The sequence below is a fragment of the Patagioenas fasciata genome, chromosome 17 (genome assembly GCF_037038585.1).
Source record: "Patagioenas fasciata isolate bPatFas1 chromosome 17, bPatFas1.hap1, whole genome shotgun sequence".
NCBI lineage: Eukaryota > Metazoa > Chordata > Aves > Columbiformes > Columbidae > Patagioenas > Patagioenas fasciata.
In genome coordinates, this window is record NC_092536.1 from 9,603,051 (window position 1) to 9,619,711 (window position 16,661).

Below are 16,661 nucleotides of genomic sequence, written 5' to 3' on the forward strand. Positions count from 1 at the left end.
GCAAATACAAGTCTCTGCTTTGGTATGACAAGTAATGCTCTTCACTTCCTGAGCAGAATTTGCATTGCAACTGCTCTACCAAGCAAATAAGTACATATGCCTTTGGAAACTCCACTGTAACAAGGTGAGTGGTGTCACCTTCTAGTTGGTTGTGTTTTGTGAGGGTTTTTTGTTTGTTTTTCTTCTTTTCAGCATACTGGTGGTTTTTGTTTTGGAATGTGAGGCCATTTCTCATTAAACTTTCGATTCAATACATTTTAACCCATCAGTGGTGTGTTAGGTAACTCAGTCTCCACTCTGAAAAAAAGACAGGACAGCTTACGTAGAGATAACATCCCCGAAGCAGCATTTTATTTTATTCATTTAATTCCAAAACATTTAATTTAGAAGTCTGGCATCTCAGTCATCCATCTTAACATGGGCTAATATTGACATAGTGTTGTCAGAATACACAGACAACAAAACAGCCAAAGAGTTTACAAAAAATAAATTCATGATTCTTCAAAACAACTGCAAAAGGCTACAAGTATCAAAACTCTCAGGTAGATGCACTGCATTTAAAAGAAACTGTGCACATAAGTTAGAGGCAAAAAAATAAATTGCTACTGAAACCTCACATTTCAAACAGTTTATTGTAAACTGGTGAACAGGGCTGTCATTTCACATCAGCTTAACTGTTTTCATTGACTGAAAAAAATTTGGGGTGGCTAATTTACTTCGCATGCACAAAGTGTACTGCTCAACAGAACTGTCAGCTCATTTCAAATGGAAAAATTATAACTGGAATCTAATTATCTTCAATCACTTTCCATTATTCTTTCCCGTATTTTCCAATCAACAGGCAAACTAAAAATGCCTCATTTACTATGCATCTTTCTGCATTGCTCAAATGCAACTAAGATAAATAGGGCCAATAAACCAATCAATCCATCAATGCCCATGAAGACTCATCTGAAACTGCTTCTTGATAGAGTGGACAGCAGATCTGAACAGCTGTACAATACAGATATGCTTAGCACTAGATATTTAGTGTGACGGTGGCAAGGAAATATTGGTGATGATGGGGATGGTGAAGTGGATGAAAGAGGGATTGGAGGAAAGCTTTTTAATTATTGCCCTCTCCTGCTTCTTCATCTTGCTGATCACTCGTCCAGAGAGTGAGGTTATCTCGAAGTAGCTGCATGATGAGAGTGGAGTCCTTGTAGGAATCCTCATTTAGTGTGTCCAGCTCTGCTATGGCATCATCAAAGGCTTGTTTGGCTAAAAGGCAGGCCTGCTCAGGAGCATTCTGGATTTCATAGTAGAACACTGAGAAATTGAGTGCCAGCCCAAGCCTAATGGGGTGAGTGGGCTGCATGTGCTCTTTGCTGATTTCAAAAGCCTCTTTATAGGCAGCTTCTGAGGCTTCCACAACACTGTTCTTCTTCTCTCCAGCAGCAACTTCTGCCAAATAGCGGTAGTAATCCCCCTTCATTTTCAGATAAAAGACCTTGCTCTCATATTGGAAGTCATTGCAGTTCTTGATCAAGTATTTATCTAGGAGAGCCAACACATCATTGCAGACTGTCTCAAGCTCCTTTTCTATCTTCTCCCTATAGGCTTTCACCTTCTCCAGCTTCTTCTCATTCCCATCTGCCATAGTCTTCTGCTCGATGCTGCTGATGACACGCCAGGAAGATCGTCTAGCTCCAACTACATTCTTGTAGGCTACAGACAGCAGGTTTCTATCCTCATTTGAGAGAGGCTCATTCAGCTCAGTTACCTGAAAAATACAGACAAGGACCAAATTTAAAAGGTTTGTCTTAGACAAGAGAGTGAAAACTTCCTTCAATACTTCCATCACGAAATGCAAGATTAAAAATTCCTTCTAGATCCCAAAATTCCTTCCAGACAGGAGTCAATTTGGAACACTGAAAGTTTAAAATTGTTTCTTCAGTCAAGACTTAAAAGAATGAAAACCCCACAGTTCTGTTGTAACAGAACTGGTATTTAGAAGCCATTGCAAAGCACATTCACTGAATAAAAGTGAGTCAGGCTTGTGTAATGGAGAAGCATTCACAGAAGGAAGGCTCAGTTTTTTTAGGAAGTCTTTTTTGTAGTTATGCAGACTACACACTTAGCGATGAATTTAAATGTACCTAAAATACCGGTTTTATGAATCTGGAACACAGCACAGACACTGGAAACTGGCGCAGTTCTTGGATTTCTTTCCCCTGCCACTTTCTTTCATTCAACAGCAGACATGGAAGTGCTGCAGTCATTATGATTAAGCTCTGCATAATACAAATGGAACTAGGGTTTCATAGTATCTTTCAGACACTTAGTGAGCAATTATACAATGTAACACAAAAGTTACCCAGGTTCCTGCTAATTGGTGGCTGCTGACAAATTTCAGGGATAGGGGAGACATGGGACAGAGTGCATAGAAATAGAACAGGAAATTAAGAAAAAAGTCATGATCAGCTCCAAATTCTTACTACAAAATCTGAGATATGGGAAGGAAAATCTTCTAATACTGTATTTAGGTCTATTTGACTTGCTATGTTAATTTAGGGAATAAAACCTATCAGACTTATAGTCACTTCAAGTTTTTCTACTTTTGCAAACTTACAAACATGACATTAAACTCTCAGGAATTAGGATGAAAAACGTAACTCCAGTACTTTAAGTATATGACATTAACTGCATTAAAATAAGTTACTAAAATTCTAAGGATATCTACCCTGTTATAGAAGTAAACTTGTCTTTGCTCAGGCACTGCTAAAATCATTAACTATTTCTTTTAAAATGTGTATATTTACACTGCTTGACAGGCATCAGAATATTTGCAACCAAATCCTTACATATTACAAACAATTAAGTTATAAATATTTACACTATTCCCAGACTGCTGGTGTACTCAGTGAACCACCCAATAAATGTGAATCTTTCCAAGTCTCAAAATAATTTATATTAATTACAACTTAAGAGAGAGCTTACTTTCAAGTTTAGGTTTCATTCTTAGAATATTCTAAGACAATTAGTTTTATCTCCAAATCGCCTTTTCCCCACAGCTCAGGAACCTGAGCTCCCAAAAGACACTGCTCTGCCTGGCCTAGTACAGTTACAGACAACCTACAGAGGGTGAAATGCACAGGAATCAACTCTAATGACATCTTCATAACCTTCTTCACAGCCTCCACTCTACATCTCCCAACAATCCCTCCCTCAGCAACCTCTACTACAACCCAACTGTATCATCTTCTCTAGTAAAGATATTAACGCCCTCAATAAGTAAAGCCTCAGCTAAGGCCTTTTTATTCCCTACAGTCTAACACAACAGCACGTGCTTTTACAAAAATAACTAAATACACCACCAAAGAAGATTTATAATCACTTGGTCATTCCTGCACTGCTGGAGGACTTTGCTTGAAAGTTGATTGCAAGTTCTCAGACACAATGGTTATCTAAAGGAGTCAGTAATGTTTTGCTAAAACTTAAAACATAATTTAACCACACAAATAAATCCCTCCTCCCCATCTGTCTTCATTATCTTTACAGTATAAAAAAAGTTAAGTGCTCAAATACTGAGCAATATTACCCACAAAAATAGAAACAGAGTATGGAAAAGCACATAAGACACAAAAATAACTGAGAATGAGACTCAGTAGGACAGGACAATTTTAACAGAAACACCACCTCTTGGCTTTGCAGTCCAGACTCCATACGAAATAAATTCAAGTTACAAGAAGACTGCAACCACAGCTCCCCTAATCCGTCACCTCACACATCAACACCTACATTTTTCACCTTATCTTCCACTTACCACCTCTGTTCTTTATCCTCAGTGAACTGCCACCTTCATGTTCCTCCCTTTCCCTCTGCTTCAAACTAAATTTCCTGCTAAATGCTGGTATTTAAGGATATAAAACCTTAAAAAAATATATACGCAGTCATCCTAAACCTTGTTATAATTATTTATTCTACCTCCTTAAGGTGGTTTCTTAAACTTTTTAATTTAATCTTGTAGAGACCAGTGTCTTATGTGTATTCAAAACACCTAAATGTCCTGGGAACCATCAAAAATTTTTCAGCACTAAACATTATTTTTTTACTATATAGCTGGTGTATTTACTTAAGGGGAGATAAATTAATCAGCTTTCAAATTTCATCCAGTTTGCCACAAGAGACAAAATACAACCTTACAGAAATAACACTAGCCTTGAAAAAGTATTCCAGGGTTTTTTCTAGTTTATTGTCTCTCTTTGGTGTTATTCATTTTTAATCGTAGAAAATGCATCACAACAGCTGCCCTGAAAAAGCTGATGTATAAAACCCACTTGCACAGAAGCCATTGCAACTGCAGATACATTCATGTAAAGCACAACAAAAAAAGCCTGGGAAAAAAAGCCATCTCAGGACTAACTGCAGAACAGTTGTTTAAATGTGGAAAAAGAACGTTAACTTCTTAATCAAAACATGAAAGTATTTAAAAGATAAGATTAAGAGACTTAATTAAGAGACTATGCCAGATCATCAGTAGACTGTTGTATAATTTAATTCCCAAGACTGACTTAAATTCACCTTGAAACCATTCCTTAAAAGGAAAAATTAACAGGGAAGCTAATTCAACATGCTTAGGACATGCTTTAAGATATATCAGAAGTATAAAGTCCATCTTATTTCTATTTGTATGTAGTCTAAAAAGACTTTACGCGTTACCAAACCCCCGGTTGTTTGGAGACAGACTTTATACTTCTGATAGATCTTAAAGTATAAAGTCCATCTCCAAACAACTGGGGGTTTTGATAACGCGTAAAGTCTTTTTAGACTACGTACAAATAGAAATAAAATTCTGCTCTGCTAACTATGACTTTCAAAAATGTTTTCTAAACAATTAGTGACAAATTTTAAAGAAATATTGAAATGTAAAATTCTGGAGAGTAGAAACAACATTTGTCAACTACACATCCCTTTGTCAAGAATACACTTTCTCGTAATGTCTGTTAGGAAAAGCAGAGATGAAAAGCCCTTTGTAATGACTTCAAAGTAGTATTTACTTACTCAGGTGTTACACTACACTTTCCTTGTGCAAACACACCTCTCTCACACCTAATTTGGGGATTTTTTTCAGTCCTGAGCCAGATGATGCAATTGAACACCCAGGGTATGACTGACAGTCTGGGTTTTGTAACAAGAACACAATCTAAGCCATTTTACTTCTATAATACTTACAGGTAACTCATCCACTTTATCACCACGGAGTTCTTTCAGTTTACTGGGGCGGGGAGAAAGTAATATATGAAAGGAATCCTGAGTGTAACCCTGGAATTCCTAACTATACATGCTGAGTGTGGCAGTACTGTGTCAGCTCAGAAATTACTTGTGTGTGCATGATATCACACTGGCCACACCAAGTTGAAGGCTCCACAACCAGCAGCAGATCTGCCATGCACTGTGGATTACCTAACTAAAATTTAAGCCAGGTCAATTGAATGTATGTGATTATACTTAGCCAAAATCATGTAAGTCAAAACTAGAGCCAGTTCTTACCAAGCTGCTGCAAAAACGACTGTACCTGAGTCAGTATAAAGTCAGGTTTAATCATTAAAACTCCCCTGATACAAAGTTATAAAATTCATAATTTTTTAACAAATAGAAACCAGACCAATGAATTTAAACCAGATCACTTTCTTGCATCATGTGGCTTCAGTATTTTAAATCAAGCATTGGAAAAATCTCTAGCTAGATTTACTGTATAAAAACACAGTGAGGAAGTCATCACACAGCAGGGGAGGATATTGTTTACCATAAAGGCATCTCATTCCCCCCTCCTACACATACATACTGCATTAACCCAAAAGCAGACATTGATGTGAAGAAGTCAGTGATATAACGCTAAAAATATGGAACAACCCAAACTCTTAAGTCCATTTATGTAAGAGATAAAGCCTATAAAGCCTACAAATTAAACTAAAAACTCAAGCTATTTTGCTTTAACTCTAGATCATATGAAGACTTAAATTTATTTCACCCTTAGTAGTATTTCACACATGAATAATTTTAAAATTATACAGCTCACATAACTTGGATTCATCTTACCAGTTTTAAAGTGTAAATGACTCTCTATCTGCTATGTTGATATACCAGAAAACAAAACATAAATTAATAGAGCTCCTGAGCACTACATATTAAGATGAATACTGTAAGAAATACTAAGGGGTTACACAGCTAAAATGTTTAACCATTTCTGGAAGGATCTAAATCCAAATCAAATGAGAACATTTAACACACTAATAGCAAATTTCTTCTCAGTGTGCTGAGAAGTATTTTTTTTACCTACCGTGTAGGGTAATTTCAAACAGTTGGAATCCTGAAGTAGCATTTAATGCAATGAGAATGCCACACCCCTTGGAAGAATGCCATGTAGTAGAGGCACACTTACATGCAATTGTATTTTCTATTAAAATAGTGTTAGCTTTAAAAAAGTAAACTATTTTCATTAATTCATAACAGCAAACTAAGTGAAAGTTTCATTTTCTTCTCCTTTCTACACATTATAAATAGCAATACCAGAATTCTTACAAGAGAAAACGGCAACAAAAAATTGCATTGTTGAGCAGTAGTTTCCTTATTTAAGCTGCAACTGCTATTTCACCTGGCTTTTCTTTAAAAGAAAGAACTGATACGACCGATCAATAAGTGTTCCTCCCGCTTTATCCAGACGCTGAAATGGAAGTCTTGTAATACTTTTTTTTATTCCTTCAGTGGCAGTCTCAAAAAAATTCAAGCAAATATGCTTTCCCTACAATAGTCCTTGTTACTTTATGTTTTAGAGTAACTATCATGCTGTTTGCTATATTGTGTATTGTAAAAGTGTGGTGATAGATATCTAGAACAAAAATTCGTATTTCAGATTTCTATTTAAACTGAAAGCATACTATTTTCACATAGCGCCTTTAAAAACCATCAGATATGCTATATTCAGAGATTTTTTTAAAAATTAAAATATTTTTTTTTCAAATCAAGATATCCTGCATTGAGGATATCAGAGTTAGAACACTGATTTCCTGTAGCAGTAAGTTTAAGGTCTCTGGAGTACGAGAAGATTATTTGAATATTATTCTATAGGGATAAAAAGTTCTCTAAAATAGCTGTTATTTACAGTTACTGAAATGGAAAGAAATATTAACTGTGTGAGAACAGACAGTCCCATAACATTTCATAAGAGCTTATGCTCAGATCCACAAAATCAACTAACACTGGAATTACCATGTTAGAGTGAACACCTGTGAAAGCCAAGCAACCAAGAGGAGCTACATTACAGGCATGCAACAGTATATGGACAGCTTAAAATAAGGACACTGTTGCCTTTTAAATTCAGCTTTACTTTTTGTATTTTAAAGTATCTATAATGTAACATTTTATATATGGACAAGAGTCCGCTCACTTAGCAAGGGTTCTCAAGCTCCCAATTACAGAAGTCCACCATTACAAAACTTATTTGAGAGCAAAAGTGGCATTACAGATGATAATGCCGTGACTCAAGACAAATTAAAATTGTATAGCAAGTAGGACAATTTAAGAAGACAACTGGACATACACACTAGTTATATGTACTTATTTACATATTTCCTGTAGCATAGCAATTGTATTCTGTTCCACGTATGTTCAGAGAGCCATACATACACTATCATTCAGCGATCTTTGGAAGATTAAAAAGTCATCTACTATATGCAGCTAGAAACAGAGTCTTCTAGAGCAGCAGTAGATTTTAGCAGTTTCTCAGTTTCATCTTTTAGAATTAGCAACTGAAATAGTCAAAAGATAAAGAGAGCTGTTACTACCACATTACATGTATCAATAGTTCTAGTGATACAATTAAAATACAGCTCAACGTCTAGTGCCTCTGATATTAAGATACTCAGAAGTACTGCTGCTTTAGAACTGGATTGGTCATAGTATTTATCATGACACAATGGCAAAAGTGAACAAAAGCAGCAAAATATGTCTTTTTACTGCCCTTGTTTAAGGGCCATGACACATCACAGCACCTGAACAACACTAAATTGATAGATTCTTACAATAAAAATGTGAACTCCATTTGAAGTTGCTCATTCAAATTAAAAAAGCCTTGTGTCTTTAAACAGCGGTACTCCCAAGGGAAACTTGACTCCTTTTGGGGTCTTTTGGTGCTCACAAAGGAGACAGATCAGCAAGAGTAAACCAGTTGTAATCAGACATAAAGACACTGCTAAGCATTTACATCACCCTTAAAATTCAGATTATAGGAATACTTGTTTTTTAAAAAAGGGACTAGACATTGTGAGTTTGATCATTCTGCAATTTTATTATGTATCAGTACAGACAGGTCAGTACAAGTAATTTTCATTGCTTGGTTCTGAAAGGAGCAGAGTTGCAACTGTAACTTAGTGTTTAAACACATGTCAGTATTCAACTGGGTAAAGAATGCACTGAGGATTTGTTACCCTACAAAGAAGAGGCAAAAAGGCAACGTTAAATCTTGGGAAACACTCTCTGTGCACTGGGGAGCTTTTATACCCGGATGCAACTACTATATCATGTTTGAGTCAGAGCGCTGATGTTCGTGGGTGAGGCCTCGATTCGTGCCCTTTATCGCGAGGCAAAATAAACGTCTAGAAAAGGAAGGGGCTCCTCCTGCTGAGCGCAGTTTCCCCAGACACCCCCCGCCCAGCACCCCCAATCTCCCCCTAGAAGGGGAGACGCCCCCCAAGGTCAGAGCCGCCATCCCCAGCGGGGGCGGTGCGCCGGGACGGACCCGTCTGGAGCTGGGGCACAGAAACATCCCCCGCGCTCCCGCCGTGAGGAGAGGCGGGCGGCATTCAAACCGCTGCACTGCGCGCCGGATTGGCGGGGTGGGGGAGAGAGGCGAAAGGAGGGCATGGGGACAGCCACACCCCCGGGCAGGGACAGGGCTGCAAGGGCGTCGTTACGAGGGAATGAAGGAAATGAGGGAGGAAGAACATACATTTTAAAATAAAAGGGGGGGGTCCAAGTCCAGTTTGGACCGGCTACTGTTTGTCTCATCTCTCCTCGAGGCAGGTAGTACCGGCACCGAGGTGTCCCAGCGGGATGGGCTCCGCTTGTTCCCGCCCTCCTTTCTTCACCGCCACGGGTGGGACCTGGCGGCTCGCATCCTCCCCGGGACCCAATTCCGCCTCGGACCAGCCCGGATTTCCTTCCCCTTCCTCCCCCGCCACTACCCACCCTACACACTCCTCCCCGGGTATGACCCACCGCCGCCACGCTACCAGCCCCACTCACCGACTTCATGGCCGAGGCCATGTCGTCGTATCTCTCCGCCTGCTCGGCCAGGCGGGCTCGCTGCAGCAGCTGCTCTCGGTCCCCCATAGCCGCTTCCGTGGTGGCTGCTGGGCTGGGCACTCTACGCCCCTCAGAGAGAGAGAAGAAGGAGAGGGCGGGGATCTGCGCCTCGGAACGCGCGGGTGGTGCGAGCGGGGAACCTCAACGGAGCCACCGCCGCCTCGGGCTCTCCGGACCGCCGGGCTCCTCTCGGGCTCCCCTCAGCCGCCGCTCACCCGCCGGCCGCGCGTGCCGGGCGACGGTTGGCGCCTCGCGCTCACAGAGGCGGCAAAGCGGGCAAGCCGCGCGCTCGCTCCGTCCCCTGCGCCGCGCCTGCAGGCTCGCGCCTCTCCGCCCGGCTCGGAGCCTCGCGCTGCTGCCGCCGCCTGCGCCTGCGCGCTAGGAAGGCAACGAGGGGGCGGAGCCGAGGGGACTGCAGGGGAGGGGAGGGGGCGCTGCTCCCCCGCGTTCTATTTCTAGGTGACGTCACTTGCTATAAATAGCTATCCCGGGGCGCCGGCCTGGGGAGGCGCATGCGCGCTGCGAGTGCTGCAGTTTATGCTGCAAAGGTGGAGGTGGGCGGTGGGCATTGCGGAGCCGGGCCCGGGCCGCCGCACCGCCCGCTCCCCCGCCACGGACGTGAAAAGCCTCGGGCCGGGCTCGGGGCCCGCGCACCGCGTCGCCCCCCCTGCCTGCGCTCGGTGACACGGCGCGGAGCCGCAGCCATGGACTCCCGGCCGCGCCTGGCCCCGGGAAAGCGGCGGAGCGCGGCTGCTGCTCGGGCTGTGCTCGGTGTGGAACGACGTGCCCGACCCTGCGCCATAACCGCTTTGTGCTGCCACGGCCTTCCCGCGCGGGCTGTGTCCCGCAGCGTTGACACGGTTGTGTGTCATTCCAGTGAAATAAACGCATCTCGTACCCCAGCTGCTTCGAAACATTCCTCGTTGTGGGGGTGGTAGGCACGGCCAATTCTGCTACCTTGCCTAAAGATGCAGCTAAATTCATTGTGCCTCGGTATTTTAATTTGTAAGAGCCGAGCTCTTCGTTCATAAATGGACTAAGTACCAGGCTTACATAAAAATCATCTCAAAGGAGAAGCACTGCACAACTGACAGAACTGCGGCTGGCGGCTGCAGAAATGCCAGCATCCACATTACTCGTCTCTTACAATAAATCATAGTTTAACTTCTTCTGTGCAATCCACAGCCAGCGTTTAAACATCATCACACCACTGTACGTACAGGGAGCCGCTGCACATCTGACCGCTGAGAACATCAGAGCTGCTGCCCACAGCACTACAGCAGTTTAAGCTCACTATTCTCACCCCAAGGAAAAGCGGGGAACGCACGTCAGCACATGGCAGAGGCCAGGGACCCCGGCGGGTCCCGCTCCTGACACTGTTCTCCCACTATCCCCAGTACTCTGGCACTGTTGCAATCCAGTAAATCCCATCCATTGTGTCAGCCAAAAGTTTTAAGCCTTAACTCTAACGTTGCTGGCTTCTGTGCATTAAGCTCTAATGTCATTTAAAATAAAAGCTGCAGTTAGTTTTAAAAGGAACTAGATAAATATTGATTTTTAAAGGACATAAATATTATAACAAATAATAATAAAAGGTAATTATATGTAATAAAGCATGAAAGATAAAAGCTGCATGTAGCAAGTTATAATCAGATTGCCAGAACATTCAGGAAACAGCTCTTGCAGCAGTGTGAAGCACCCAGTTGTACATACACACCGGCCAGCTGCACACGGCCTTTTTCCTAACAGGATTTTATTCTCACCGTTACTAAGAAAAGGCAGTGACATATAAAACCTTAACAGAATGGACCCCAACTATCAGTATAATTCATTATCATAATTAATGCAAAAATTCGTATTGATTTTACCTAAGGATAAAGTTTTATCTGTGGAAAGCAGAACACATTCTTGAAGAGGTACAATTCAACGTAAAAATTACAGATTTTAATGCATCTAACACTTATGCAAGAATAGAGAGAGATGGGCTAATCTAGAAAGCCTAACACACTTCTCGGGTTTAGAAGCTTTGCTGTTATAACAACTCCTGAGTAGAGGTCAGTCTGCAAAGTGTTCCACTGATTCTGAAAATGTGTAGGGTTTACCAAAAGCCTTCTCATTTTGTGCAGCAGTTTCAGACTCCCAAGGGAAACAGATTATGAAGTATTTTTAAAACCAGTTATTCACCCACTGAACCAGGCAATCTGCATTAATCTGCCAATTATATGTGGATATATCTACACACACACAAAAATATTCTCATTAAATGCTTTTGGTTTTCTTAATTGAAGCTTCTGTATAATGTCTATTTCTCAGTCTAAACCATCTCAAAAATTCTTAACCTTGAATCCACAAGGTGATAGGTAACCTTATTGCTCTAACATCAGATACATGTCTAAATCCAACAGTTGCAAGGAAAAGTGCTAAAATAAGACAACCTTGTATGCAGCGTTTCTACAGTCTGACTGTAACCTAAAGAAAGTGAAGATATTGCATTTCACACACAAAAGGTCTGTGGGAGAGTACCTATATTCTCCGGTGCATGCAGTACCTAGTGTTCTGGGTCTTCAGCCATAGTAGTGGCTCCACCGATCTACAGAGGTACAAATAAAAACAAATCAGAGCTCATGCAATGAGTTTTAATCGGCTACAATATTTATAAACTGAGTTATAACATTTTAAAAATAAACATGGAAAGGAAATGGAAATGTCAGCAGACCTTTCACTAGAGTGCTGAATGGGGTGCAAAACATGACCTGGCCTGGCGAACTCAGATGCCAGGCATCATACAAGCTCCGTGATTCCCGGCAAAGCGCAGAAATACTGCTCTCATGAGGCAGGACTCAGAGCTGCTGGCAAAGTGACCACACCCAGCAAGAATTTGTAGATGGAGAAACTTATGGTACTGAAAATTGCACCATGACCTAAGGCAATGGCTTGGCTCCACAGGCATATCTGATTATTGGACAGCACCGATGTTCCACAAATAGCTCGCTGCTGAAATGCTGTTCTCGTTCGCTGCTCGGCTGAGCACAGGGGCACCCGGGACACCGAGGCAGTCTCAGAGGGCATCACCCCAGCGCTGATGTTCAGCCGAGGGGACAGAGCTAGGAGGTATGCTGGTGAAGAGGAAACACAGCAAGGAAAACACCCCACGCTAATCCCAGCCTTTCCCCACGGCAGGAAGTCTGCCCCTTGGGTTGCTCTGGAGCACGCAGCTTTTGCAGCACTCTTCCTGAGACTCACGGAACTAAAGCACTGGTACTACAAAGTCCCTGCCGCTAACAAACGTCCTCCTCATCCCTGGAGCAAACGATCTTCCCTCTCTGCAGCAAGGAAATCTTTTATTTAGAGAACTGCTAAATTATGAAAATCTTAGGGACAAGACAATGAAAAACAGAGAGAGAACAGAAGCGACTACCAGTTGACAGGGTACGTTAACCAGCTTCCACATCACAGCAAGGGAAGTAGAGATGAGGATGGCAGAGAAAGATGGAGAGTTTGTGGGCATCTGATCTTGGAAACACTGTGACTGGCACTCAAATGGGGCACGATGCTCAGCTAGTGCTGTGAGGACAGATTGTTTCACAGGCTTAGGACTGTCTATAATTTTGACTGTTAGAATCCTGGCAGCACAGTTCCCCAATCAAGTGAGCTAAGTGTGCATCAGGGAGGAAAAGTGTTGTAACCAATGACTAGATCAGAGCACGAGATACGAGTGGGTGTAGCTGAAGTGTGATGATTCTTTCTCAAACCACAAGGGACTATAATTTCAATTATATATTTCTAGCAAAACCATACACCACAGCTTAACGAGCAACAGAACCCTCTGGGTTGTCACAGTGTGTGTGAAAATATTCTACTATTTGTCATATTTCATTTTTGTATTAATCTTGAATAACCTCACAGAATCTCTCTCATAACTCAAAGGTAAAACCTAGAATGAAGGGAGAGAGACTCCATTGCTGGAGCGCTGCTCAGCAGCAGTGGGGTTCACGCTGTGTGTTGTGGTGAAGTACATTGTGTATCTATATGCCAACATAGGAAGATCCTTAAACAAAAGGGTAGTAATTTGTACAAAGCCTGCAAAGCTCTTGCTCCCTCATGGGAAAGGTTAGGTCTGTATACTGAAACTTTTTGGGTATCACTGCAGTGTATTTAATACCCCTCAGCATTCACACACAGTAGCCTTTTGCATGTTCAAAATCCTGTGCAGACATGAGCTGATAAATCCTTCGAACTCTCTGGCAAAACGTGGTATTTTCAAGCACTTGCTCATTTCAGAGTCCAGTGAAGAATAAGCACTGTGTCTGAATAAAAGATTATGGCAGTGTTTTTACCTGCCAGAATGATTCAGGGATACGCACAGGAGGCTGTGAAGCATGCTCAGTTGTGGGGGTTTCTTTAAGTGGCAAGAGCACAGTAGCTAATTGAAAGCAGCTTTAACTCTTCATGAGCAGCTTCAGACCACAGTGCTTGCTAGTCCTGTCCAGATACAAGAATGTGGTTTTATTCTTCATGTATTCTGTATGTAATCAAAGGAAAGTAACCAGAATTCAACAGTTTATACAGGAAAACATGAAAAATCCTGCTTATTAGTAGCTGTCACCAGAGCACGATACGGAATCCTACTAAATCCCAGGGTTTTCAGAGGTGCTGAGTACTTGCAGCCTACAGGTAAGATCAGAATTTAGATGCCCAGCACTTCAGGAATCACCCTGAAGACACCTCGTGCTGGGCATACACAATCAGGAACTCAGCATCAGCAGCCACATTTAAAAAATAAGCCCAGATCTGTCCAAACAAATGAATTTTTACTGCTCCTCAAACTTTACCAAAGTGTATTAGTTTGACTTAGAACTGGATTAAATCCCACTGAAAATTACTGATCTGAAACAATGACCTTTCACTGTAGAACATGACATGAAAGACTTCAGGAATAAAATTAATGAAGTGCAGAGATACAACAGAATGCCTTTGCCGACATTTTCAAAACTGCCCTCTTCTTCTGAGTGTCCTACTTGAGCCACGGCATAAGTGCTGCTTTCCTCTGAAAATGAGGCCCCGAGCAAGCTGAGCCAAGCATCCAGAACAAGAAACTGTCTGAAAATATTGGCCTTGAAGCTGTATCTCCTGACATTTGCCCTGAGCATGTGTCCATTCAGTAACTGTGACAGCCAGCAGGAGCCATGGATGGGACTGAAAGCAGGGGAAGCTGCTGCTGGCGTCACTAATCCTCTCTAGCGCTGTGGTAGATCAGTTCAGAGAAGTTTTTCACCAGCAGCTGACATGTAGGCCATTTCCATAGCACACTTCTACCTTGGAACTACTGCTGGGCAACACCTCAGTCCCTGACCTTGCCAGCCGACAACCTGCGTGTCGAGCTGCCAAGAGAAAAGCTGCATCTTAGCAGCAGTGCTGGGAAACACGGCTGCCTGCCTATTGGGAACGTGTCCTTCACCCCTCAGGGACACCTAAGTCACAGTCTCCTAAAAGTGCTCCTAGATTTCTATCCCCTTTCTGTGATCCGTTAACACATAGAAGTACAGTTCTTGGGGCCCTTCTATGCATTTTAAGATAAAAATAGATTTGTTTTTTCTATCTAGGGCAAGCTCCTTCCTTTGACAGGCCATGCCGTGTTGAGGAGGAGGAACGACAACAGCAGGTACAGCACATTCAGCTCAGGGCAGGTCAGCCAAGGGCTCGGAGTGCTTCTAATTACAGCTCCAAGGAAGAGCAACATAAACACACCCAGAGCTTGCTACATATGGTTGGACAGGAAAACCAGAACACGATGCGGATGCACATCACACCCAGGAAATGAGAACAAGGCAAGATGCACTGAACAATTCAAATGCTAGCCCAGTATCAAGAATGCCCCTATGCTGTCCTTCAAAGCCTAACTCCATCCTGCAGCACAGGCAGACAAGGCCAAATGCTGAGCATCACTGGCATTCAGCAGAGATCCACTCGATCACTCCCGCTACTGCATCCCAGCTGCCCTGGCCCACGATGAGGAGGCAGCAGCTGCCTCTGAACTCGGCGCAGCTACCTGCACCTCAGCGTGGTCAGCTCCTGGGAGATCAGCTGCGGGCACAGCTTGCAAATTCTTGTCCAAATGCAATGAGCTCCTCCAAAGTGTTTTGTGCAAATCCAATATCCAGGTGGTACGGGGCAAAGATGCCAGTGGGCCAGAATATACTGTACTTCAACCACTTGACTTCACATCTCTTAAGGGGAAATACTATCAATTTGCTGGATTTCACATATCAAGCTTTGAATCACTGAACATAAATTTCCAGAAAAGTAATAAGTTATTTCACCTGGGAAATGACCTAGAAAATTCAATTGTACTCCAGAGAACAACTGTGCCCAATTTGGAAATTAAATTCATTAAGTGAAGTGTAAGACAAAAAGCTTTAATTCTGCCTTTTTCACATTTCAGTTTGGAAAAAGGACTTGTTCTAGCACTCCTCAGGAATCCTGGTGAATCGAGCCTCTTTAATTAAGAAGTCAAAACAACTGTGTTCTTCATCTATTTTTAAAAACTTGCAAGGCCTCAGGGCACTGGTATTGTTAAGATGGCAGAACAAAGGTCAGTTATCTCCAAAACCAAAATACCTGCATTCCCTAGAACAGGTTGTTCTGTTAGAAAATAATCCATTTAATTTTGAATGACAGGTACCTAAAATTTCTATACAGGAGGAGTAGTGTTAATCTGATCTTTATCATCTTCCCTTGCAGGGAATGGCACTATATATTTGAAAGGAACGGCAAACATGTCTCACTGACAGAGCAGCATCATTCCTCTGTACTCCAATACATCAATCTTCAGTAGCGGGGAAATGCAACCAGCCTGGCTTTCATCCGCATGTATTATGTACCATTGACGAGGTAAATCATAGTAATCACAGTGACATGTCATATCATTAGAGATGAGAAATAAAGTACCTTGTTTGGGATCTCAACAAAAAATCTATCAATATCCAGTGTGAATTTCATCAGGCTGCTGCTGCCTGAAAGCTGTTTCACCAGCTGGCGCAGAGCAGTGTCTTGTTTTCTTTCCACCACAGGCCGCAGATGAGACGCAGCTCTTGCCCACACTACAAATGCCTCCTAAGTGGTTTTTAGGTGGGCTCGGCCGCCGGCACAGCGGCAGCCCGGGCTGGGGCCGCCCCCTCCACCTGCCCCGCTCCTCTCCCCGGGCTCTCTCCTCACCCCGCACGCCCGCCAACGGCCGCCGCGCGCCCGCTCCGCTGTTGCTATGGCTCGGCGGGAGGCGGCAGCCAATCACCGGCCGGGAAGGATATATTTGTCGC

At 42.7% G+C, this 16,661-nt stretch overlaps 1 protein-coding gene across 1 annotated transcript; it reads right to left on the minus strand.

Moving 5' to 3' along the window:
* Positions 1-323: 323 nt before the first annotated feature.
* Positions 324-9,697, minus strand: YWHAH (tyrosine 3-monooxygenase/tryptophan 5-monooxygenase activation protein eta). Its single transcript, XM_065851529.2, has 2 exons — positions 9,286-9,697; positions 324-1,762 (listed from the first exon to the last, which is right to left on the minus strand). Exons 1-2 carry the CDS (start codon positions 9,370-9,372, stop codon positions 1,106-1,108), a joined length of 744 nt encoding a protein of 247 aa, XP_065707601.1. The 5' UTR covers positions 9,373-9,697; the 3' UTR covers positions 324-1,105.
* Between the last annotated feature and the right edge of the window lie 6,964 nt (positions 9,698-16,661).

Excerpts from the sequence above, each read along its gene's own strand:
- YWHAH (XM_065851529.2), bottom strand. The coding sequence starts at position 9,372 with ATGGGGGACCGAGAGCAGCTGCTGCAGCGAGCCCGCCTGGCCGAGCAG. Across the intron at positions 1,763-9,285 it reads TGGCCTCGGCCATGAAGTCG|GTAACTGAGCTGAATGAGCC; the intron begins GTGAGTGGGGCT and ends TGTATTTTTCAG.